Consider the following 18,928-nt stretch of genomic DNA (forward strand, 5'->3'; position numbering starts at 1 on the left):
GGCACGTTAAACACGGAGTGGTCTTTCTGTGGTTCAGTTTTGAGACAAAAACATTCACTAGTGTTTCCATTTCTTAAACTGATCAGTATTGCGTTAATCCGTGTAAAGAAACTGGGATGTGTTCACCATCCAATGCCATCTACTGCAGCTCAAATATTCTAAGATGCACCAATTTCTCACTTTTAAACATGCCTGGAAACGGGGTGTGTCTAACTTTCAAACAATGGCTTCTTAGGATAGAAGCAGTGTGGTGTTGTTTGAGGGGCAGGCGCCTATGCTCTGCTACTGCTCAGTTGAATCTGTTTCCGGGAGAATGGTTTGGCTTTTTAACCTTCGTCAAAGTCCTGGCTTTTCTGGGGTTCTCTCCCAGGTCACAGAACTACGTCTGCGCGGCTTTCCCAGGCAATACGGGAAGCTGCGGCGGCGCTCGCGAGCTTACGGCGGCGTGGCGCACACGCGGCCCGGTTGCCCCAAGCAACCGGCGCGTCCCCGCCCGGCGGTCAGCTGATGGGCCGCCCGCGGGGGAGGCCGCGGCGCGAACATGGCGGCCGAGATCCACTCCAGGCCGCAGAGCAGCCGCCCGGTGCTGCTGAGCAAGATCGAGGGCCACCAGGACGCCGTCACGGCCGCGCTGCTCATCCCCAAGGAGGACGGCGTGATCACCGCTAGCGAGGACAGGTAGGGTCCGGGAGCGCGCGGGGGCCAGGGCGCGAGGTGGGGGCGGCCACGAGGCGTGGGGACCGTGGGGTCCGCGGCTCTGTCTCCCCTCCTGTTGTCACCCCGGGCCGAGCGGCCACCCGTCTCCTCCGCGTCTCTGCAGTCCGCCGAGATCCCGGTGCCGCCAGGCGGTTCTGTCTTACTCCTCCAGTCCGGGACCGCTCCCCCGCCGCGCGCCTTTAGTCCTGGGAACCCCAAACATGCTCCTTCAGCCCGGACCTGCCCCTAGCGCTCTTTCAGTCAAGGACCTGGTTCCACAGCGGCCCCCTCTATCACGGGACCCCGACCCACAGAACCTTTCCATCCTGGGACCCCGTCCTACAGCACCCCCTACGGCCACTGTCCACCCCCCACAGCTCTTCTCTAGTCGGACCTGACTCACAGTTCCCTTCCAGCCCGGGACTCTGAGCCCCAGGGCCCATCCAGCTCATCGCCCCTCCATTCTGGGACCCCGCCTCACAGGGCCTCTCCAGCCCAAGAGTTCAGGACCCCTCCAGATAAAACCCCTTGCTTCCCCTACCAGGCCTCCCGTCCTGGGTTCCCAGTGCCCCCCCTGCAACTCTGGGACGCCAGTGGTCATGGTCTTCCAGCCCAGCCTTTGCTCCACTCCCCACCCCCCTGCCGCCCAAACTCTGTCCCTTGGTGCTGCTCCAACCTCAGACCTTTGCCTCCTGTGTCTTCCTGATGGGAGGTTCACCTGGTGCTTCAGAGTTTCTGGATTCTCCTGGGCCCGTTCCAAGTCCCAGAGCTCTAGTGGCTGATTACATTGGAACCTGGTGCGGGTGTTTATTCCTTAAACGAACTCCAGGGACTAACTTCCAGTTTGTTGGGAGTTGAAGTTGGGGTGTGGGGGCTGTACCATTTAATGTTCCACCTGGCTTCAGGATCAGTTTTTTTTTCTTTTCTTTTTACCCTCAGCTGCTAGAACTATCTGAACTCACAACTGACCAAATAGTTTTTAGTTTTTAAATAAAAACTATTCATTCTTAAAAAAATAAGACACTTATTTTAAAAGGAAAAATTTATTTACAAGTAATATTGTTGACGAGTGATTTATCTCCAAAAGTAAGAAATAATATTATTTATCATAGGACTAAATCAAGCCGTGTTACCAGCGTTCCTGCGTTTTGCCGGTCACCCTACTTTGGAAAAGATTCATTTGCTCTACTGATTTCATTTTATCCAAGAGGGAACTGAAGCCCCAGAGGTGTAACTAGTTTCTCAGAGTCAAGGAGAAGCAGAGGAAGCCAGGAATGGAACCCAGGACTTGTCTTTTGGCCTCAGGTGTTCAGGGCACACTGTAAAAATGCCTGGAGAAATCGCCCATGCTTTACAAGTGTAGCAAGTTTGGAACCTGAAAGGTTTAAAACACAGTTGAGGGAACCGGTTTCTATAGTCTTAAGCAGCGATGGGTCCAGACTGGAAGGGCTTTGGCGAGAATATTCTCCTGTTCTCTGAAAGCTGGAGGCAGGGGCCAGCCTTTTGTCCTCGCACCTTGTGAGTGGATTTGAGGGCCTGCTCTGAACGGGAAAAGGAAACTTGATGCCCCTAGCTCCTACTGGACCTTTGTTTGGCTTTTGAATGAGCTTAGTTAGGGCTTTCCCGCAGGCAGTGCGCATGTTTTCCCTCCAGTTCGCTTGCAGCTGACCTCAAACAAGGTGGTGCGCGGGACTGGGCTTATAGGATTCCGTGAAACAGAAATGGTGTCGGGAGAGTGGGAACATGGGGTGAGAGAGAAGGGGATGTACAAGGCAAAGGGCAGAATAATGGTATTTACATGATACGAACAGGAATGCAGACAACAGTTTATTAAACTCAGCAGGCTTTATTCAGTGACATATTTTATTTGTGACTCATGCATGTTGGGTAAATTGCCGAATATCTGAGATTACTTGGGTAGGAACGGTGCTAATAAAGATTTTATGGAAAGTGATTACTAAGCTCCTCTGGGACTCAGATGTTCAGAGGAGTCTTGATCAGCTCATTTTTTTACTGCCTGCTAAACTGCCCTTCAGGATTCAGGCAAATGACTGGACCACCAAGGAGCTGGCTTGCTACTGAAGGTTTCTGATGTGTATGTTAAGCCTTTATGTGGGTACCACAATTCATTCATTCATTCATTCATTCATTCCATTCAGGAATACTGTATCTAAGTCCTGGGGATAAGAAGGATCAAAAGCCACAGTGCCTATACTCATATAACTTCTGATTTATTGCTCTTTATGGCCCTTGACTCATAGAAAGAAGTCCAGTTTACGTATGTCTAAGGACTTAGAATCTTGGCTTCCCGTATTCATCCAAGAATACGTCAGACATGCCTGTTCATTCGTCTCTACTGTAACTGTAAAGTCAGCTGACATCAGAATAGCTCTTTCCAAGTGCTGAGTGGCTTACGGAGGATGTGGCCCTTCATACTCCGCTCCCCAGATGCTGGAGACATGGAAGGAGGAAACTTGGCCTGGGCTCAAGAACCATCCTTAGGAGAGCGCCTCATGGATGAAGGAGTGGTTTGTTGAAAGGAGGATGCATATCCTGGTTCCAGGCAGGGCGAAAGGACAGAAGGGAGTGTGAAGTGGTAGCTAGATGTTTTAAAGTGACCAGAGCAGAAGGTGTATGGGAGGCCATGGCAGGAAAGGGCTGAGGCCGGGAAGGGCAGTGTTCAGTTTTGAAAAAGAATTTTGGTGTGACTCTTAGGAACTGATTTTATTTTGCATGCAGGGACAAACTCTAAAGTAGAGTTCAAAACAAGCAAATTGTGTGATCGAGATTTTTCTTTAGAAATGGCAATAGTTAACCTTTAGAAAGTCCCTTCTGTACAATGCAAAATTAGGCTGTGTGTGTGTATGTGTGTGGGTATATGTGTATCATCAACCCAAGCTCATATTCCCCATGAGAACAGTGCAGTCCATTTCTCTGATCAGCAGTTCCAAAACTCAATACACTTGCAAAGTCAGAAGTGCCTGTGTATGGAAGTTTTCTCAAAGCACATTTGCTTGCAATCTTTCTTTATCCCATGCAGTGTGAATATTTGTTTGTTTTACTGCTTAAGCAGCAGAGGTAAGGATGCTTTGTCAGGTCCTGCCAAGAGTATTCTGGAACGTAAAGTAATAGAACATACCATATTCTGATGGCCATTTGACAGGCAGGTCAGAAAACCGAGGTACCAGCCACAATTAAGTAATCACCAAGACTGCAAAGCTACTAAGTGGTGGGGTTGAGACTTGAATCCAGTTCTGCCCCTTCCAGTCCAAGTTCTGCCTGTAATCCACCTCTGTGCATTAGAAGAAACCGAGTCTAAGCTGTATCAGTCAGCGATGTACTACACCAGCAGCAGATATAAAAGGACAGCATTCACCTTCTGCCCTGATCAGTGAGCCTTCCTTTTTACTACTTTTCAGGATTTTAAAAAAAAAAAAAAACGGCTTACACCTTTTTAGCACAACGTTGCAACTTGTGCCTTAATGTTCACAAAATAACATTGTGTATACCTTTGTGTGTTATCTATTAGTGTGTGTAAATAATGTATGCATAAGTGTGGATGAATGCGTGTCACCGTGTGCCTTTGGCAGACAGGCTGAGCTTTCTCAATAGCTGGTTTTTACTCAGGAGTTCCTGTAACCCATGCTATTCTTGAATATACTGTGCAGCTCAGCGTGGTCTTAAACTCCTAATTCTCCTGCCTCCACCCCTTATTGCTAGGGCTGTGGTCATGTATTTTTTATTTTTGAGACAGGGCCCCACTGCATAGCTCAGGATGGCCCAGAACAGCCCCCCTGAGTACAGGGATTGTAGATGTGTGCTGCCACAAATCTGCTTAGGAAAGTAACTTTGGATATTTATAGCAGGATCCAACTGAAGTTAATTGATTACATAAAAGCCACAGAGAACGAGGATGTCCTGAAAGGAAAAGCTAAAGAATCAAGGGGCTTCCTAAAGTCAGGGCCCACTTTTCCAAAGTCTGTGCCAGCAGTTCCACCATCAGTGCTGGCCCCCGGGAACATTGGAAACTGTCTGTATTCACTTTGGGTTGCAGGGCAAAAAATACTTTGGTATATGGGGCTGTGCCAGGCCCACAGCTCAGCATCCTTCAATGCCAGGGTGACTGCTCAATATCCTGTGGTACACAAGAGCCCAGTCACGAGTCTTCCTGCTCTTGAGAGAGTGGCTCTCAGACATGAGTGTTTATTGGAATCAGTTGGAGCTCTTGTGAACCAGTGACTCCTGGGCCTCACCCATGGAGATTCTGATGAGGAAGTTGAACTGGTGCGTGCGGGGGCCTGAGAGAGCTGGCGTTTCTGGCAAGTCTCTGAGGGATGCTGCTAATCCAAGGACCACACTCAAAGCACTCATGCCATGCAAGAAAGGGGGGTTGTGCATCAATCACCAGAGAAGAATGCACTTTACACCCCCCCTTTAAAAAATTGTTTTTGAATTTTGTGTATGTGTGGATCTGTTCACTGGGCACAGGTGCCCTTGGAGCACAGAAGATGGTGCTGGAATCCATGCTGCCCAGCTACTCTGGGAACCGAACTCAGGTCCTTGGTGTATGCTCTTAACTGCCGAGCCATCTCCCCAGTCCTCCTCCTCTTTCTCAGCAGGAAGAGTATGTTTCCCTGGAGTTACTTTACAGATACCCACATTCTAACAAGTACCCTGTCAGTGTGACAGAATACCTGCCATGGGCAACATGAAAGAAGAAAAGATTCTCCTTGTGGTGTCAGGCTGTGGTCACTTTGCCTTGTTGCAGGGAGGTGCATTGTCGCAGGGAGAACATGGCAGAGGAAACTGCAAACAGCAAGGGCTAGGGTCCCAGTATACTCTTCAAGGGTCCACCTCCACCTCCATCTCCAGTTGCTTCCTCCACCCACATCCTACGGTTTCCCCAACCTCTAATAACATCCCTGGTTGAGGACTAAGCCTTTTAGCACATACCTCTGGAGACATTTAAGATATTAAACAGTGAGCTGGGGAGTGTGTAGGAGTGCTTGCTCTGCAATCATGAGGATCCGAGTTCAAATCTCTAGCACCCACATAAGAAGCTGGATATGATCGTGTGTTACTCTAACTCCCTCCTAGTTGGGACACACAGACAGGTGGGTCGTGCACAGTCACATGTCTACACCACACAGACACACACACACACACACACACACACACACACACACACAATGATTTCAAATAAAATCAGACTAACATAGCAGCTGAATATAATCTACCCTCAGAAGACAATATATTAAGTCAATGTGGATAATAAGACTTAATTGGGGTCCAAAACTTTCAAACTAAGAATTATTTAAGCAGTGAGTCAGTAAAGTAACTGTCTTCCTGTTGAGGAAATTAAACAAAGACCACATCAAGTGATGTTCAGTGGTAAATTTAAGAATTGGAGTCAGAGACACAGACAATTATCACATGTACTCACTCATACGTGGTTTTTAAACATAAAGCAAAGAAAAGCAGCCTACAAATCACAATCCCAGAGAAACTAGACAATAATGAGGACCCTAAGAGAGACTTACATAGATCTAATCTACTTGGGAAGTAGGAAAAGACAAGATCTCCTGAGTAAATTGGGAGCACATGGGGACCAGGGGAGAGGGTTGAAGGGGAGGGGAGAGGCAGGGAGGGGAGCAGAGAAAAAGTTGAGCTCAATAAAATCAGTTTAAACAAAAAAGGGAAAAGAAAATTGGAGTCCCAGTAGTTACTCTGGAGGGGGAGGTCACTGGACGCTGAGATTGCCTGCAGGGCAGAGCTGTATTGGGTGAGGCAGCAGGGCTGATTCCCTAGCACGTGGCTGTTTCTAGGACAGAAACGTAGTCAACTAGTCACAGGAGAAGTTTTCAGAGTGGGGAACTCTTGTTACAAAGTTTTCTTAGTGAGGTGAGGGCTGCAGACCGGCCATCTTCACTTTTGACAAGGTTGGAGATCAACCTTGTCTGCTACTGCACCCACGGCCTGCAAGGCTAGCATCGATTTCTGCAGGAATCTCAGTTTTCTTTGGCCTAAGTCAAACAGTGAAACTGTGTTTTCAGGTGCTAGGTGTAAGCTGATTTTAGAAAAAGAAAAAAAAAAGAGAGAGAGAAAACCCAAAAAGCCCTCAAATGAAACAAACCCAAAACCAAACTTTTATATATTTTCGTAGCATTTCCCTTTTTTCATCCACTAGCTCTTTTGGTGTATTTGCCTCTTAAACACTTTTCTTGAGATAGTCTCATGTAGCCCAGGCTGGCCTTTGGCTCACCATGTTCTCTCCTGGGATTACAGGCATGTGCCACCAAGCCAGGTTTATGCCATGCTGGGGAACAAACCCAAGGTTTTGAGCAGGTTTGGCAAGAACTCTACCAGATAAGCTATGTCTCCACACTGTTTTTGAATACTTATAGGCTTATTAAGACAGTTTGTAGGGAAATTTATATATTTCCTTATTGTTTATGGGAACTGACTTTAAACCTGTGTTGTTGTTGTTTAAAGTAAAATGCCTAAAAGGAAAATGTGTAACAGCTGGAAGCTGTTCATTTGTCCAGGGTGTTAACGACTGTGTCTTGATTGTCATTCAAGGCCTAGAAGTAGACTCTTTAGTCTGTGGTATAAAATAAACTGAAGAGGGGCCGGAAGCGAGCCTGGCAGTGAGTGCAGGGGGACAATCGTTTCTTTTTATAGTGTAATTAAGAACAGAGGCTCCAGAGATAAGTGCCTGAGTTTGGTTCCAAGTCATGTGACTTTGGACGAGCTACTTTAACCTCTTTGCATCGTGGTCTTCTCAGCTGCAAAGCACGGATGTAGTAGGATCTACCTCATGGGCTTTATGAAGCGCTGACAGATTGCTGACATAGATGGAAGGCGCTCAGAACAGAGCCTATTTATCTTCCTGTTTATCTTCCTTTATATCAACAAAGCTCAAAACATTTCTGCCCTATGTGTGCAAGTGTGTGTTGTGCATGCATGTGTGTATGGATAAAGTAAAAAAAAAAAAAAATTCCCTGCCCTAAATAAGGCACTAGCATTTGGAAGTCAATTGCAAATTTTTCTTAAACTTTTATAACTGACTTTGCGTCACGGCTTTTCTTTATTTCCTTATTTGGTCAGTTATAAGTCATTTCAGTCATATTCGTGTCCCACATAGATCTTCCCCCTCTGTGGCAGAGAACCCTAAGATAAGGTCCTTTGACGCAGTAGTAGGACTCACACCATACACACAGCCATGGCATAGGCTCAGCATAAATCCAGCACATGCAGGGAAGACACCAGGCCAAGCTTCTGAGAGTCCTCCCAAGTGACCGTGGAGTCACACAAGATGTGCTGAATTCCCCTTGTTGAATTATGTGACCCCCTGTGTTCAGTACTGTTTATCAGGGGAATTCAGTGGAGAGAGTATGTCAAGTGTTTATGGGGGGAGCACCCTCTCGTTAGCATGTACCAGCACTCTGGAGTCTTGAAAAGAAAAATAAGTGTGAAGCATCAGCCATGTGATTTGTACAAACACGAAACAGGGTGAGCCATTCTTCAGTTTGGGAATGTGGGGGCCCTTTAGAAAGAAATCCCAGGACCGAGACACCCGCTGAGGGCCAGCCATGAAGGCAGGATGGCTGCCTGGGGCCTGACTCTGCTGGGAGTGCCTGTACGTTTCCACCCTCAGGGTTGTCCTCTCTTAACCACTACTAAACCTTGATCACTACAGCAGCCTCCATGAGGAATTCCTGAGCCCTAGTGTGTTCTATCTGGTTGACTGTAAGTTCTCCCCTAGGAACAAAACTGAAATGTAACCAACGGTATTGGTCATAGAATCCAGCTGTTTATGTTACCTTCTTTCTGTGAAATGCACTCAGCAAATCATTCTGAAAGATAAGAGAGCAGGAATGTGTACTCATTTTGTGGAGTATTTATTCACATTGCATAACAAAATTGTCTATTTTTAACTTTTTGAGACGGGGTTTCTCATATAGACAGGCCCATCTCAAACTCACTGTCTACCGAAGATTGGTCTCGAGCTTTTAATTCTTCTGGTTCAACCTCCTTAGCGTTGGGGTCACGTGTGTGAGCCCATCACACCCTGTTTGTGTGGTGCTGGAACTCTGGTTAGAGCCCTTGAGGCCAGCCCCCCCAGGCTGAGCTCAGAATGATCCTTTCAGTCATTTTCCCCATAGACCACACACAGCGTTACTCAGAGCAGCTCCCTGTATGATCAAAGGGAACCTGCAGCCTGTGTTCTTGTAGGGCTGTGGGGTGAGAGGGACTGCACAGGGTACATTTCCCCCTTCTTATCTCATCCTCTTTGTTTGCGTCCTGGCAGGGGCATCCACCTGGAAATGCTTCGGGGAAATTGGAGGTGCTCGAGGTCATTGTTGATAGGGAGCTTTGGGTAGTACTAGGTTATGGTTGGTTTGTAGAAGATACCACTTGGGCTGGATTTCCTTGGGTTCTTGAGTACCTCAGAGGGCCTTCTTACTAACTCTATGTTTCCCCAACATTCCTGCCTTGTGTGCTTTACTAATTTCCTCATACCTACTGGGGAAATTGTTTGAGGGGTCTGAACTTTGAGGGGTACTGTGTTTGTTCCATCCACTGTGCTGCCACCTGCCTTTCTAGATGCCAGTCCAACTTTTCACTATCCCCGCAGATCTGGCCTTATTACATCCTTCCCAGCTGAATGCTGGCCTTTTACATTCTTCTAGCATCTAAGATAGTGTAAAGCTACCAACAGCGTGTCCAGTATTAGTTTGATTAATCACTGAACAAACCAATAACGAGCCAGAGAGCAGAATTTAAAGCTAACTCAAGCTGTTCTTCCTCTGGGCTAGTTTAATCTTGGGTTAAACTAGCTTTGACACCTCTGGTGGGCTCTGGGTAGAGCTGAAGTTGTTTGTTGGTTATCATCATCATCATCTTCTTCTTCTTCATCATCTTCATCAACCTTAGGAAAGAGTGCTGCATGGGCCCCTTGCTGACCCCGGCTTGTCTAGATTATTCCTGTCCTCTGGGGCTCGGGATATTCTTAAACTTCTTGTTTGCACAGGAGTCATACAAAATCATTTTAATGCTGGCGGTAAAAGATTACCTCTGGACTGGTTTCTCCAGTCACACAGAGAGCCTGCAAGAGGCATTACAGCCACATGTCTATGGATTCTTGGGCAGCATTACTAGTAAGGGGCGGTGCAACTGCTAGGGTCCCTGAGAGCCTTCTCTGGATGAAATCAGCAGGCTGTGATACAGTGTCCCCGCAGCCCCGTAAGCTGTCCAGTATCCATTTCTTCCTGTGGTACAGGCCAGTGAGTACTTCCTTCTTTCGCTCAGTCAGGCTTATTGTCCTCTAAAAATGAGGCTAGTTTCTAGTCTTTTGGTTTAGAAGATCCACTCAGCAACCGTTCACTGTTCCACTTCACTGTTACCAAAGGAGACACACTTTGTTCTCTAGCGGAAATGAAGGTCAGAGTTCCAGCGACTCGGCTGGAAGGAAATTGCTATTTATTTGATAAAGACAGACTGAAGTGATGATGATATCATTCCCTCTTCCTTTCAGGCTAACATCTGAGTGTTTTAGAACCCATCTTAGAGTTAAACATTTTAATCTGTATCCTCCGGAGGTACGGTCAGACTAGGAAATGATACCCTTTGTTGTAGGTGATGGAAGTATTCAGGGAGTCCTAAATCTGGGAGTATCAGTGTCCCTACAAGCAGTCATAAAAATCAGCTTTCTTTACAAGTACGATTTACCCAGAGTTAAGATAAATCAGGACCTTGCTCTTATGTTGTAGCATATTGTATATTCTGAAATTCGCTTTTCAGTTAGTTGGTTGAACACTACCTATTTATCAGCAAAATTAGAAAATGATTAAATTGCTTTATTTCTGTTGTTCCCGGAAGAAAAGGTGTTGTTGGAGGTGGGGTGGGCTTGACCCTGGGCTTATGCGGAAGCCCTTGAGCGCTGCTGGAGATGACAAGTGGGCACGGGGAACAGCTCGCCTGACTCAGCTAGGCTCACCCATGCTTATGACCAGTCCTGTGTCTCAGCCACTGGAGAGGTGACTAGTTCCAGGCTCATTAAGGGTAATTCAGCCAAGACATGGGCTCCCTCTTCCTATTGTAGTTTCTCCTTAGCAGGCTAATGTCCCTGCTACTTTGCTCCTCTCCCTGGGTCATATGGCTTGGCAGGCTTCCAGGAGCGGGAGCAACAACAGGAAAGGCCTTTCTCAGAAGAGCCCCAGCACCACTTCTGACAACTGTGGTCCACAGAGGCACCAGGCAGCCTCCCAGCAGGAGTCAGAGAAAGAGGTTCTCCCTCTCCATGGGAAAAGCTGTAAAATCAGATAGTAATGGGCACGGAGCAGTGAGGGGTGAAAAAAGAAATCGAACGCACTTCACACACAGTTACCTGCCTCAGACTCTGACATGTAGGTGCAGGAGGTAGTGCGAGATCTTACTAGTATCACTATTCTGACTTAGCACAAAAGTTAGGTTTTCTTTGAACTTTGGGGCACAAATCTATTTCCACCTAGACTTTTCTGCGCTCTGAATCTCCTTTTAGGGGAACAAAGAACCCGCTATTTAATAGTTCATATTTATGTTACTGCTTTAACTGGAAACATATGTAAATTTCTGGAAAAGCTCTTTTGCTTTTTTTTTTTTGACTGTACAAAGCTACTTTATATTGAATTGTATCTTTTGGAAGGTTTTAAATTGTGAGATTTTTCTCCCTTTCTAATCAGAGATGGATAAAATTGGACAAGGCAGCTCGAGTCAGGCAGTGTTGCAGCGGCCGTGTTGGCTTGTGTGATTTCTGCTTGTTCTGACTCCTGAAGCATGTACTGGAGGTAAAACATGTCCATCGCCTTCACCACAGGCTTGCTCTCCGCAGATCCCAAGTGTGTCCGCAATCCCCGTGGGGTCTAGCATGCAGTTCAGTGCTGAGGACTTAGGAACTAAACAGGGACACACTGGAGGGCAACAGCTCAGTACATCTTTCAAGCCAGGGAGTCTGATGTCTTTTGGGAAAATCTTCTCTTTCCCAGCTTTTTTGTATCTGGTTTTTTAGTCCTGTTATGCAGGTGCTGTACTCTGCTCCTTTGGGAGTGATCCTTTCCCATCCCAGAACCTCAAGCTGTACCTTCCATCCACATCTCCTTATGGTGGCCAGGGAGTCCCTTCCCTGCTCTGCAGTGGCCTGCAGGAAAACACTGTGCCCCTTCATAAATTCCAGGGTGCTGCTGATTCTTGGCCAGGCTTGTCCCTGGCACAAGTTCCTATTAATGACCAGCTGACCACTGAGCAGGAGTTGTTGGTGAGGCACACAGAAGCCTCTAGCGTTGGTCTTGTTAAGGAGGAAAAGTGTCTGTCATTTACTTGAAGTTGCCTCTGATTCTTATGCCTGAGGTTGCTCAACAACTTCAACCTTCACTTAGTTTATATTCCTTGGCCTTCTTTGCTTTCAGTGGCCGTGCTGACAGATTCTTAAGGAATGCATCATTTTTATGTTTTCTGTTTCAGATAACCATACTTGAACACTAGACAGAACCCATCCTTGAGCTTTTGGAACTCATTGCAGCGTATATAACTGGGGGCTCGCCGGAAGGTCCCCATGGACTTTGTTGTTGTCCTCAGATCCTAGGAGGGACCTGGAGTCAGTGTTTGCTCCTCCCACAGTCCACCCCACCACTCTACCTAATGCCTGCAGAGCCAGAGAGTGTGTTTCCTAGACGGTTGACTTATAGAACTGTAATTCAATCCTTTTGAGTAAAACGGAATATCTTTGGCTTAAAAGATCGGTCAGTAGGTAAAGTCACTTGGTACCAAGTCTGAGGACCCACACTGGGTCTCCAGAATCCTCACAGTGGAGGGAAACCTGATTTTGATAAGTTGTCTTCTAACCTCCTCCTGTGTGCTGTGGGCATTGTGCACACCAACACACATACTAAGTATTAAAAAAGAAAACTGCATTTTATAAACATGTCCACACACCTACTGGTCACAAAATTATTTGTAGTGACTATATAAGCTGTCAAGCTACTATGCCACTTGATAACCCACCTTATTATTTAACCTTTCCTCCAAATCCTTCATTCTTACCTTTTAACTTTTAAATGGGAAGTTCTTTTTTTCCCTATTCAGTAATTTCTTCAGAACCAGTTGCCAAGCCTGAAATCCCTAAATTCAACCAAGTTTGCCGCCTTTCTTTTAAGAAGGATGCAGGCTTCCTCATTTGTACTTGCTGGTCCTCTTCTCCCACTGTGTGAGTTCTAAGGCTCAGACTCCTGTCCTCCTTCTCTATCCTCCGGCCCAGAGGAAAACACCTTTTCCTGGTGATGCATATGATTTGCCATTGTTTTGTCTCTTACAGTCAGTTAAAGGTGTGTTTCTTACTGGGTGCAGCCAGACTCTTGCAGAAATGTTCTCATTGAGAATGCTGACCAGAGGCTCAGAGCCCTGCAGTGGGTGCTTCCCTGCTGTTTGAATTGCTCCCATGTGTATCCTCCTCCACACTGTGGTGCCCAGACACTGGGAGTGGAATTAAAATTCAGAACTGCAGAATTGCATGCTGATGGGAGGGATCACAGCTCAGCCATCTCCGCTCTCTTTCTAGATTGGTGGTGGAGCCCTCCACAAGGTTAGGGCTGTGAGGAAACCTGCAAACCATTTCTATAGGCTCAGCAAGAAACAATACATTTCCATTCCAGATTATCTTTTGGAAAAGCAGACTTTATTGGAAAACAGAAATTGGGGCTGGGTGGGGGGGGGGCGGGAAAAGGATGATCTTAAAGTGTTTTTAGAAAGTTTTCTTTTTAGGATGCTGGAGTCTTGGAATATGAGAAATCTAGCCCTAGGGTGAGGGGTGGGGGTGGGGGAATAATGAATAGAGAAGGTGGCAGGAAAAGCGACCTGACTGGGCTGGAGAGATGGCTCAGTGGTTAAGAGCGCTGGCTACTCTTCTGAGGACCTGAGTTCAATTCCCAGCAACCACATGGTGGCTCACAACTGTCTATAATGGGATCTAATGCCCTTTTCTGGCAAGCAGGTATGCATGCAGATAGAGTACTTATATGTAAAAGAAAAAATACATAAATAAACTTAAAACAGTACTTGACTTTAGGGGTAGGAGTAAAAATACATAAATAAAATTAAAACAAACTAAAAAAGTACCTTCAGCAGTGTTCTGCCAGGAAACATTGAGCTTATGGGCGACAAACAAAGCCACCAGATCTCAGTGCTTAATGTAGCTGGCTTATTATGTAGTTGTAAGGATTTGAGTAATTTGCATTCAGTAAAATATCGCACACTGTTGCTTTCAACTTACCAGAGAGCAGGCTTTTCTTCGACTTTGCAGGCTAGTCCATGTTTTCACCTGGAATTTTTGAGGTGTTAGTAACTAGTCCATTTGAAGCCTGTTTTTTATAACCCCATTAAGGTAAGGAGAAACACTTTGATCATACTATGAAGCAAATTCTCATGTAACTTGTAGACATTGGAAAACTTGTTTAGCGTACAGATTCTTGAGGATCCTGGGGTATCAGGAATTCAATTTAATGTTGATTTGATATTGAACCATAGATATGGAAGACCTCAGCAGCACAGGAAGGGAAAGAATGGGATGGTTTGAAGAAGAGAACTCTGGGTAGAGGGCATAAAGGCAAAGTCCACTGCCTGCTTGGAGCCCGATTCCCAGCAAGGTTGGCTTTCTCTGTGTTTTCATGATAAGCAGTTTTCAAGGGGAATATGGTAAAAGTTTCAATTTCCTAGCTTATTGATTGGATCCTAGCCAGGGTTGGATTTGTGCCGATGAAGTTGTAAGCTGTTAGTTTTACAAAGAAAATGGCATTCGGGCAGGGGTGGCACACGCCTTTAATTACAGCAATTGGGAGGCAGAGACAGGCTGATCTCTGTGAGTTCGAGGCCAGCCTAGTCTACAGAGAGTGCCAGGACAGGCGCCAAAGCTAGAGAGAAACCCTGTCTTCCAAATGCTGGAGTCCTACTGAGTGTGATCTGAGTGTGGCCTTGGTCTAGGTTAATACCTTCTGAAGGTATGTGGATTTGTTTTTTTGGGTCTAGTGAAAGCAGAAGAGATGGACTTTTAAGATTATTTCCTCAATTGCTGATATCCGAATGTTGCCCTTTCTGAGCTCAAAAGGAAAAGTGTGTCCCACTAACTCCATGGCCTTCACGATGGCAGAGTTTTAGTGAATTACCAACATTATCTTCTTCATTAGACTTAAAAATCTTGATGGTGGTTAGCTGCCGGATTTAACCCTTTGGTGGTCATGTTGTAAATACAGCCAGTGAGCTTAAAGCAGAACCTAATGGAACTTGATGTGACCTTCAAGTGTGACCTTTGTACCTTGAATTTGGACAGGAGGGGGCATTATTGAGTGTACTTAATACTCACCTTGGAGTTGGTCTTGAACTTACTATTCTGCTTTGGCTTCATCTATTTGGCTGAAATCTAGCCTTAGCATTTTTTATTTCAACAGCATGAAGTACAGTCAGCACAAGTAAGGCTCCTTTTGTGGATCAGTTCTAAGGGTAATCCTTGTGTACCTGCATTGAGTTTTTAGATGAAGGAGTTGTGTTGAAATTGTATCCAACCTACCATCTGCCTAGAAGGACCAGTAGAAAATGAATGAATAGTTCATGCTAGAGTGGTGAGGGAGGAGAGCTTGGGCATGACCTGAGAGAACCGTATGGAGACTTGAAATAGAGCAACTTGCTGGGTTTCAGGGCCTGAGCTGGGGAGTTACAGGAACTAAGTTTGCCCCTCGAATCCTGGGTCATCACTGGTGGATGCTGAGCATAGTAGCAGTGTGCGGTGTGACTCCTTGGGAGGTGAGGTTGGTATTGGGTGTCCTGGAGGGGAACTGCAGCTGGGAAAGAGACCAGAAGGAGATGGGACTAGGGAGGAAGTGATGAGGCCCTGGACTCTGGTGGCCAAGCCAAGAATGCCCAAGAAAGGGCAGCGTGATACTTAGGAATTACTGTTTGTTTCTTAACAAAACAGTTTACCAGGCCTGGCGTACATACTTGTAATACTTGTAATCCCACACTCCAGAGCCTGAAGCAGGAGGATCCTGCCTGAGCCAGTCTGGTAACATTGTAGTAAGAAGACCATATCAAAACAAAACAAACCAAAAAGCCAAGACTCTGAAACAAAGATCCCCTACACAGTGACATAATTACAACTCTTACACCTAAATAAAATATTTAATATCAGCAAATATCTGCTGCTGTTCATGTTTCTGATTACTTTATGATTATATGCATATAGTTTTATAGGTTTTTAATCTAGATATAAATAACATTCACATTGTATTATTTGTTGTATTTATTAAGCTTGTCCTCCATCTTGTTTCTTTTCCCTTCCAAATTATGTGTTGAAGGATTTGGGTCTTTTGTGTGTAGACTTGCCCACAGTCTTGTTTTTTCAGAAGTGCCTTTGTCAAGTGTTTTAATAGGTTCTTCTGTCCCGCTGTCCTCCCTGTATGCTGAAGCTGGTAGCTGGATCTAGCGACCTAATCAGAGTCCATTGACCCTGAGACATACAGGAAATGGGGTTCTATACCATGTCATCCTGTCATCTGTTTGGTAAATGCAGAGGATTCGTGTGAATTGCCTTTTAGTCACACAAGTGGTCTGTGCAGATCCTGAGACTGTGGGACACGTTCAGTGTGGACACAGCTCTGGCCGCCAACCCCAGGGCCTCGCCATGTTCTTTCTCTCATACGTCTAGAATCTTCCGCCTTCCCCAGAGTCAATCAGCTGCTCTTGAGTTTTGTTCCTATAGAACAGTTTAGCTTGTCTTGAACTTGAAAAAGAAATAACTAGATGAATAGATGGCAATATATATCAATACTGTTTTTTATATATTTTTGTCTAAATTTAGCAACATTTGTCAACTGTTGTGTTGCTATTAGAAATATACTCTTAGCTGGGCAGTGGGGTGCACGCCTTTAATCCCAGCACTCGGGAAGCAGAGACAGGCAGATCTCTGTGAGTTCGAGGCCATCCTGGTCTACAAGAGCTGGTTCCAGGACAGGCGCCAAAGCTACAGGGAAACCCCGTCTCGAAAAATCAAAACAAACCAAAAAAAAAAAAAAAAAAAAGAAAGAAAGAAAGAAAGAAAAAAAAAGAAATATACGCTTATTCTTTCCTCTTTATGTTTGTGTGTATATATGTATATGTGTGAATGGCATGGCTAAGGTCAGAGGGCAACCCACGAGAGTCAGTTCTCTCCTACTATGTACCAAGGATTGAACTCAGATCCTCATTTTAGATTACAAACATTTTTACCCAATGAGGCACCTTGCCAGCCCATTATTAGAAATATAAACATCATTGTCAAAGAATGACAGTGGATGATGAGAAACTTGTGAGCAAAGCAGACACCATTAGAATGCAGTTACCCAGAGGGGACTGGGCGGGCAGAAGAGCCGGGCTTAGGGGTTCTGCAAAGGCAGGAGTGGCCCCCTCTGGCCCTGTTGTTTCTCCCCCTGCAGTGAACACGCATGCTGCCCTTTGGCTCTGTGGCTCATTAGTTACTTTCCTGCACCCACAGGATTTCCTCACAGCCCTGTGTGTGTTCTGATGAAAGAGAGGCCAGAGACACAGTGTGGGACAGTTTCCTCCAGGGCAGAGCGAGGCCTCCCACTGATGGAGGCACCTTCACCCCACTTCCTTCCCCAGTCCCATCTGCTTTTCCACAAGCATGGTACTTCATTTCTTCTGTTTGTGCTTCTGTAGGATAAGGTCCTGTGTGTCCTGGGCTGGCCTTTAATTCATGGTGATCATCCTCCTGCTTCAGCCTTCCAAGTGTTGCCATTGCAGGGGTGTGTGTCCCTGTAGCCAGCTCTTCTTTCTTTGTGTGCCCGCTGCTTTCCTCAGTGTCTCCTGCTGAGACAGTCCTGTGACTTTGTTGGCACAATTTGTTTTACCCAGAAAAGTAGTTGATAGTTTTCAGCTTCCTTTGTATGTTATTGTACAATGAACATATCTACATTATTAAAATTATTTGAAATCCTGACTGCTAGGTATTATATAATTTAACATGGTCATACTGTGTGATATGTAATATGTAAGTATGTATACCATATATAATATACTAAATTTTATCTGTGTATATGTATTTCCCTTTGAATAACTTTATAAGATCAATTAGGAAATGTTGAATTTTTAAAATTAAAAACAAAATTGTTCTGAAACACAAAAGAAGATAACCCCATTTCATGCACCATGGAGGGTGACCATTCTCATGACGTGGGCATCTTTTATGCACATTTGGAGCATAAGCCTTTGTAAAAGCATCATGGCAAACTTTGTGTTTCCTCGCTGTGCCCCGAATCTGGAGAGTGGTGAACTGGTGCTTGTGTGAAGTTAAAATTAATATCTACGGGGAGTCAGATGCCTCTGGTAGAGATGTTTAAAGACGACAGCATCTGCACGTACTTGGCATCGGCGTGAGTCCTCGTTCTGCGTGTACTGATTTTATGGCATTTGATGTGTGTACGGATTTTCTGGTATTAGATGATGATCACTTCCTTCCAGGTAACTATTCCATGCCGTTGAGGAGATTTTAACGACTAAGCACCACTTCTCCGTCTTTGTCTCCACAGAACCATCCGAGTGTGGCTGAAAAGAGCCAGTGGCCAGTACTGGCCCAGCATCTACCACACGATGGCCTGTAAGTCACGGACTTCTGCTCTTAAGGGCCTTGCTTCTGATGCCTTTGATGACTTCATTTCAAAATGCCTGGCTAAAAATGGCAGCTGGATTTCGGAATGAGTTCCTTTGTTGCCTAAGACCTCTGACAGGCGGTCATACACCACAGGACAACTCCTTTGACAGAGGCAGTTGGTCTACCAGCCTAACTGACACGGGACCAAAATTGAAAAAAGAAAGGATTAAGAAAACTAAACAGGAAAGGGGCCACTTTTCTTTGTTCTCATTTGTCCGGCTTTAACTCAGTAATAACTTTAGAAAAATTATTTTTCAGTTACTTAGTAAGTGTTAATACCTTAGTAACTGCTCATATGTTGGCCAATATTTGGACGTCGGAGGAAAACTTGAAGTGCGGACTCTTTGCCGTCCGCCAGACTCAGGTTTTCAGCGCGAGCCTCTATTCTCATTGGCCTCCGGCAGTCCCTTCTCACCCCTGTAAAAGACCTGCGTGTTCCGTACGCTGTGGTTCCCCTGTTGTTGTGACAGCCTTTTGCCTGTTCTTTTCACTGTCCCCCAG

At 45.7% G+C, this 18,928-nt stretch overlaps 1 protein-coding gene across 1 annotated transcript in view; it reads left to right on the forward strand.

The window, feature by feature from the left end:
* The first annotated feature begins 510 nt into the window (after positions 1–510).
* Wdfy1 (WD repeat and FYVE domain containing 1) overlaps positions 511–18,928 on the forward strand; it is a 46,858-nt gene continuing 28,440 nt past the window's right edge. Inside the window, exons 1-2 of the mRNA XM_038339658.1 lie at positions 511–678; positions 18,306–18,373. Coding sequence (XP_038195586.1) covers positions 542–678; positions 18,306–18,373 — 205 coding nt within the window. The 5' untranslated portion in view covers positions 511–541. The remainder of the gene's footprint in view (positions 679–18,305; positions 18,374–18,928) is intronic.

Source organism: Arvicola amphibius, chromosome 8 (assembly GCF_903992535.2).
Source record: "Arvicola amphibius chromosome 8, mArvAmp1.2, whole genome shotgun sequence".
NCBI classification, from domain to species: Eukaryota; Metazoa; Chordata; class Mammalia; order Rodentia; family Cricetidae; genus Arvicola; species Arvicola amphibius.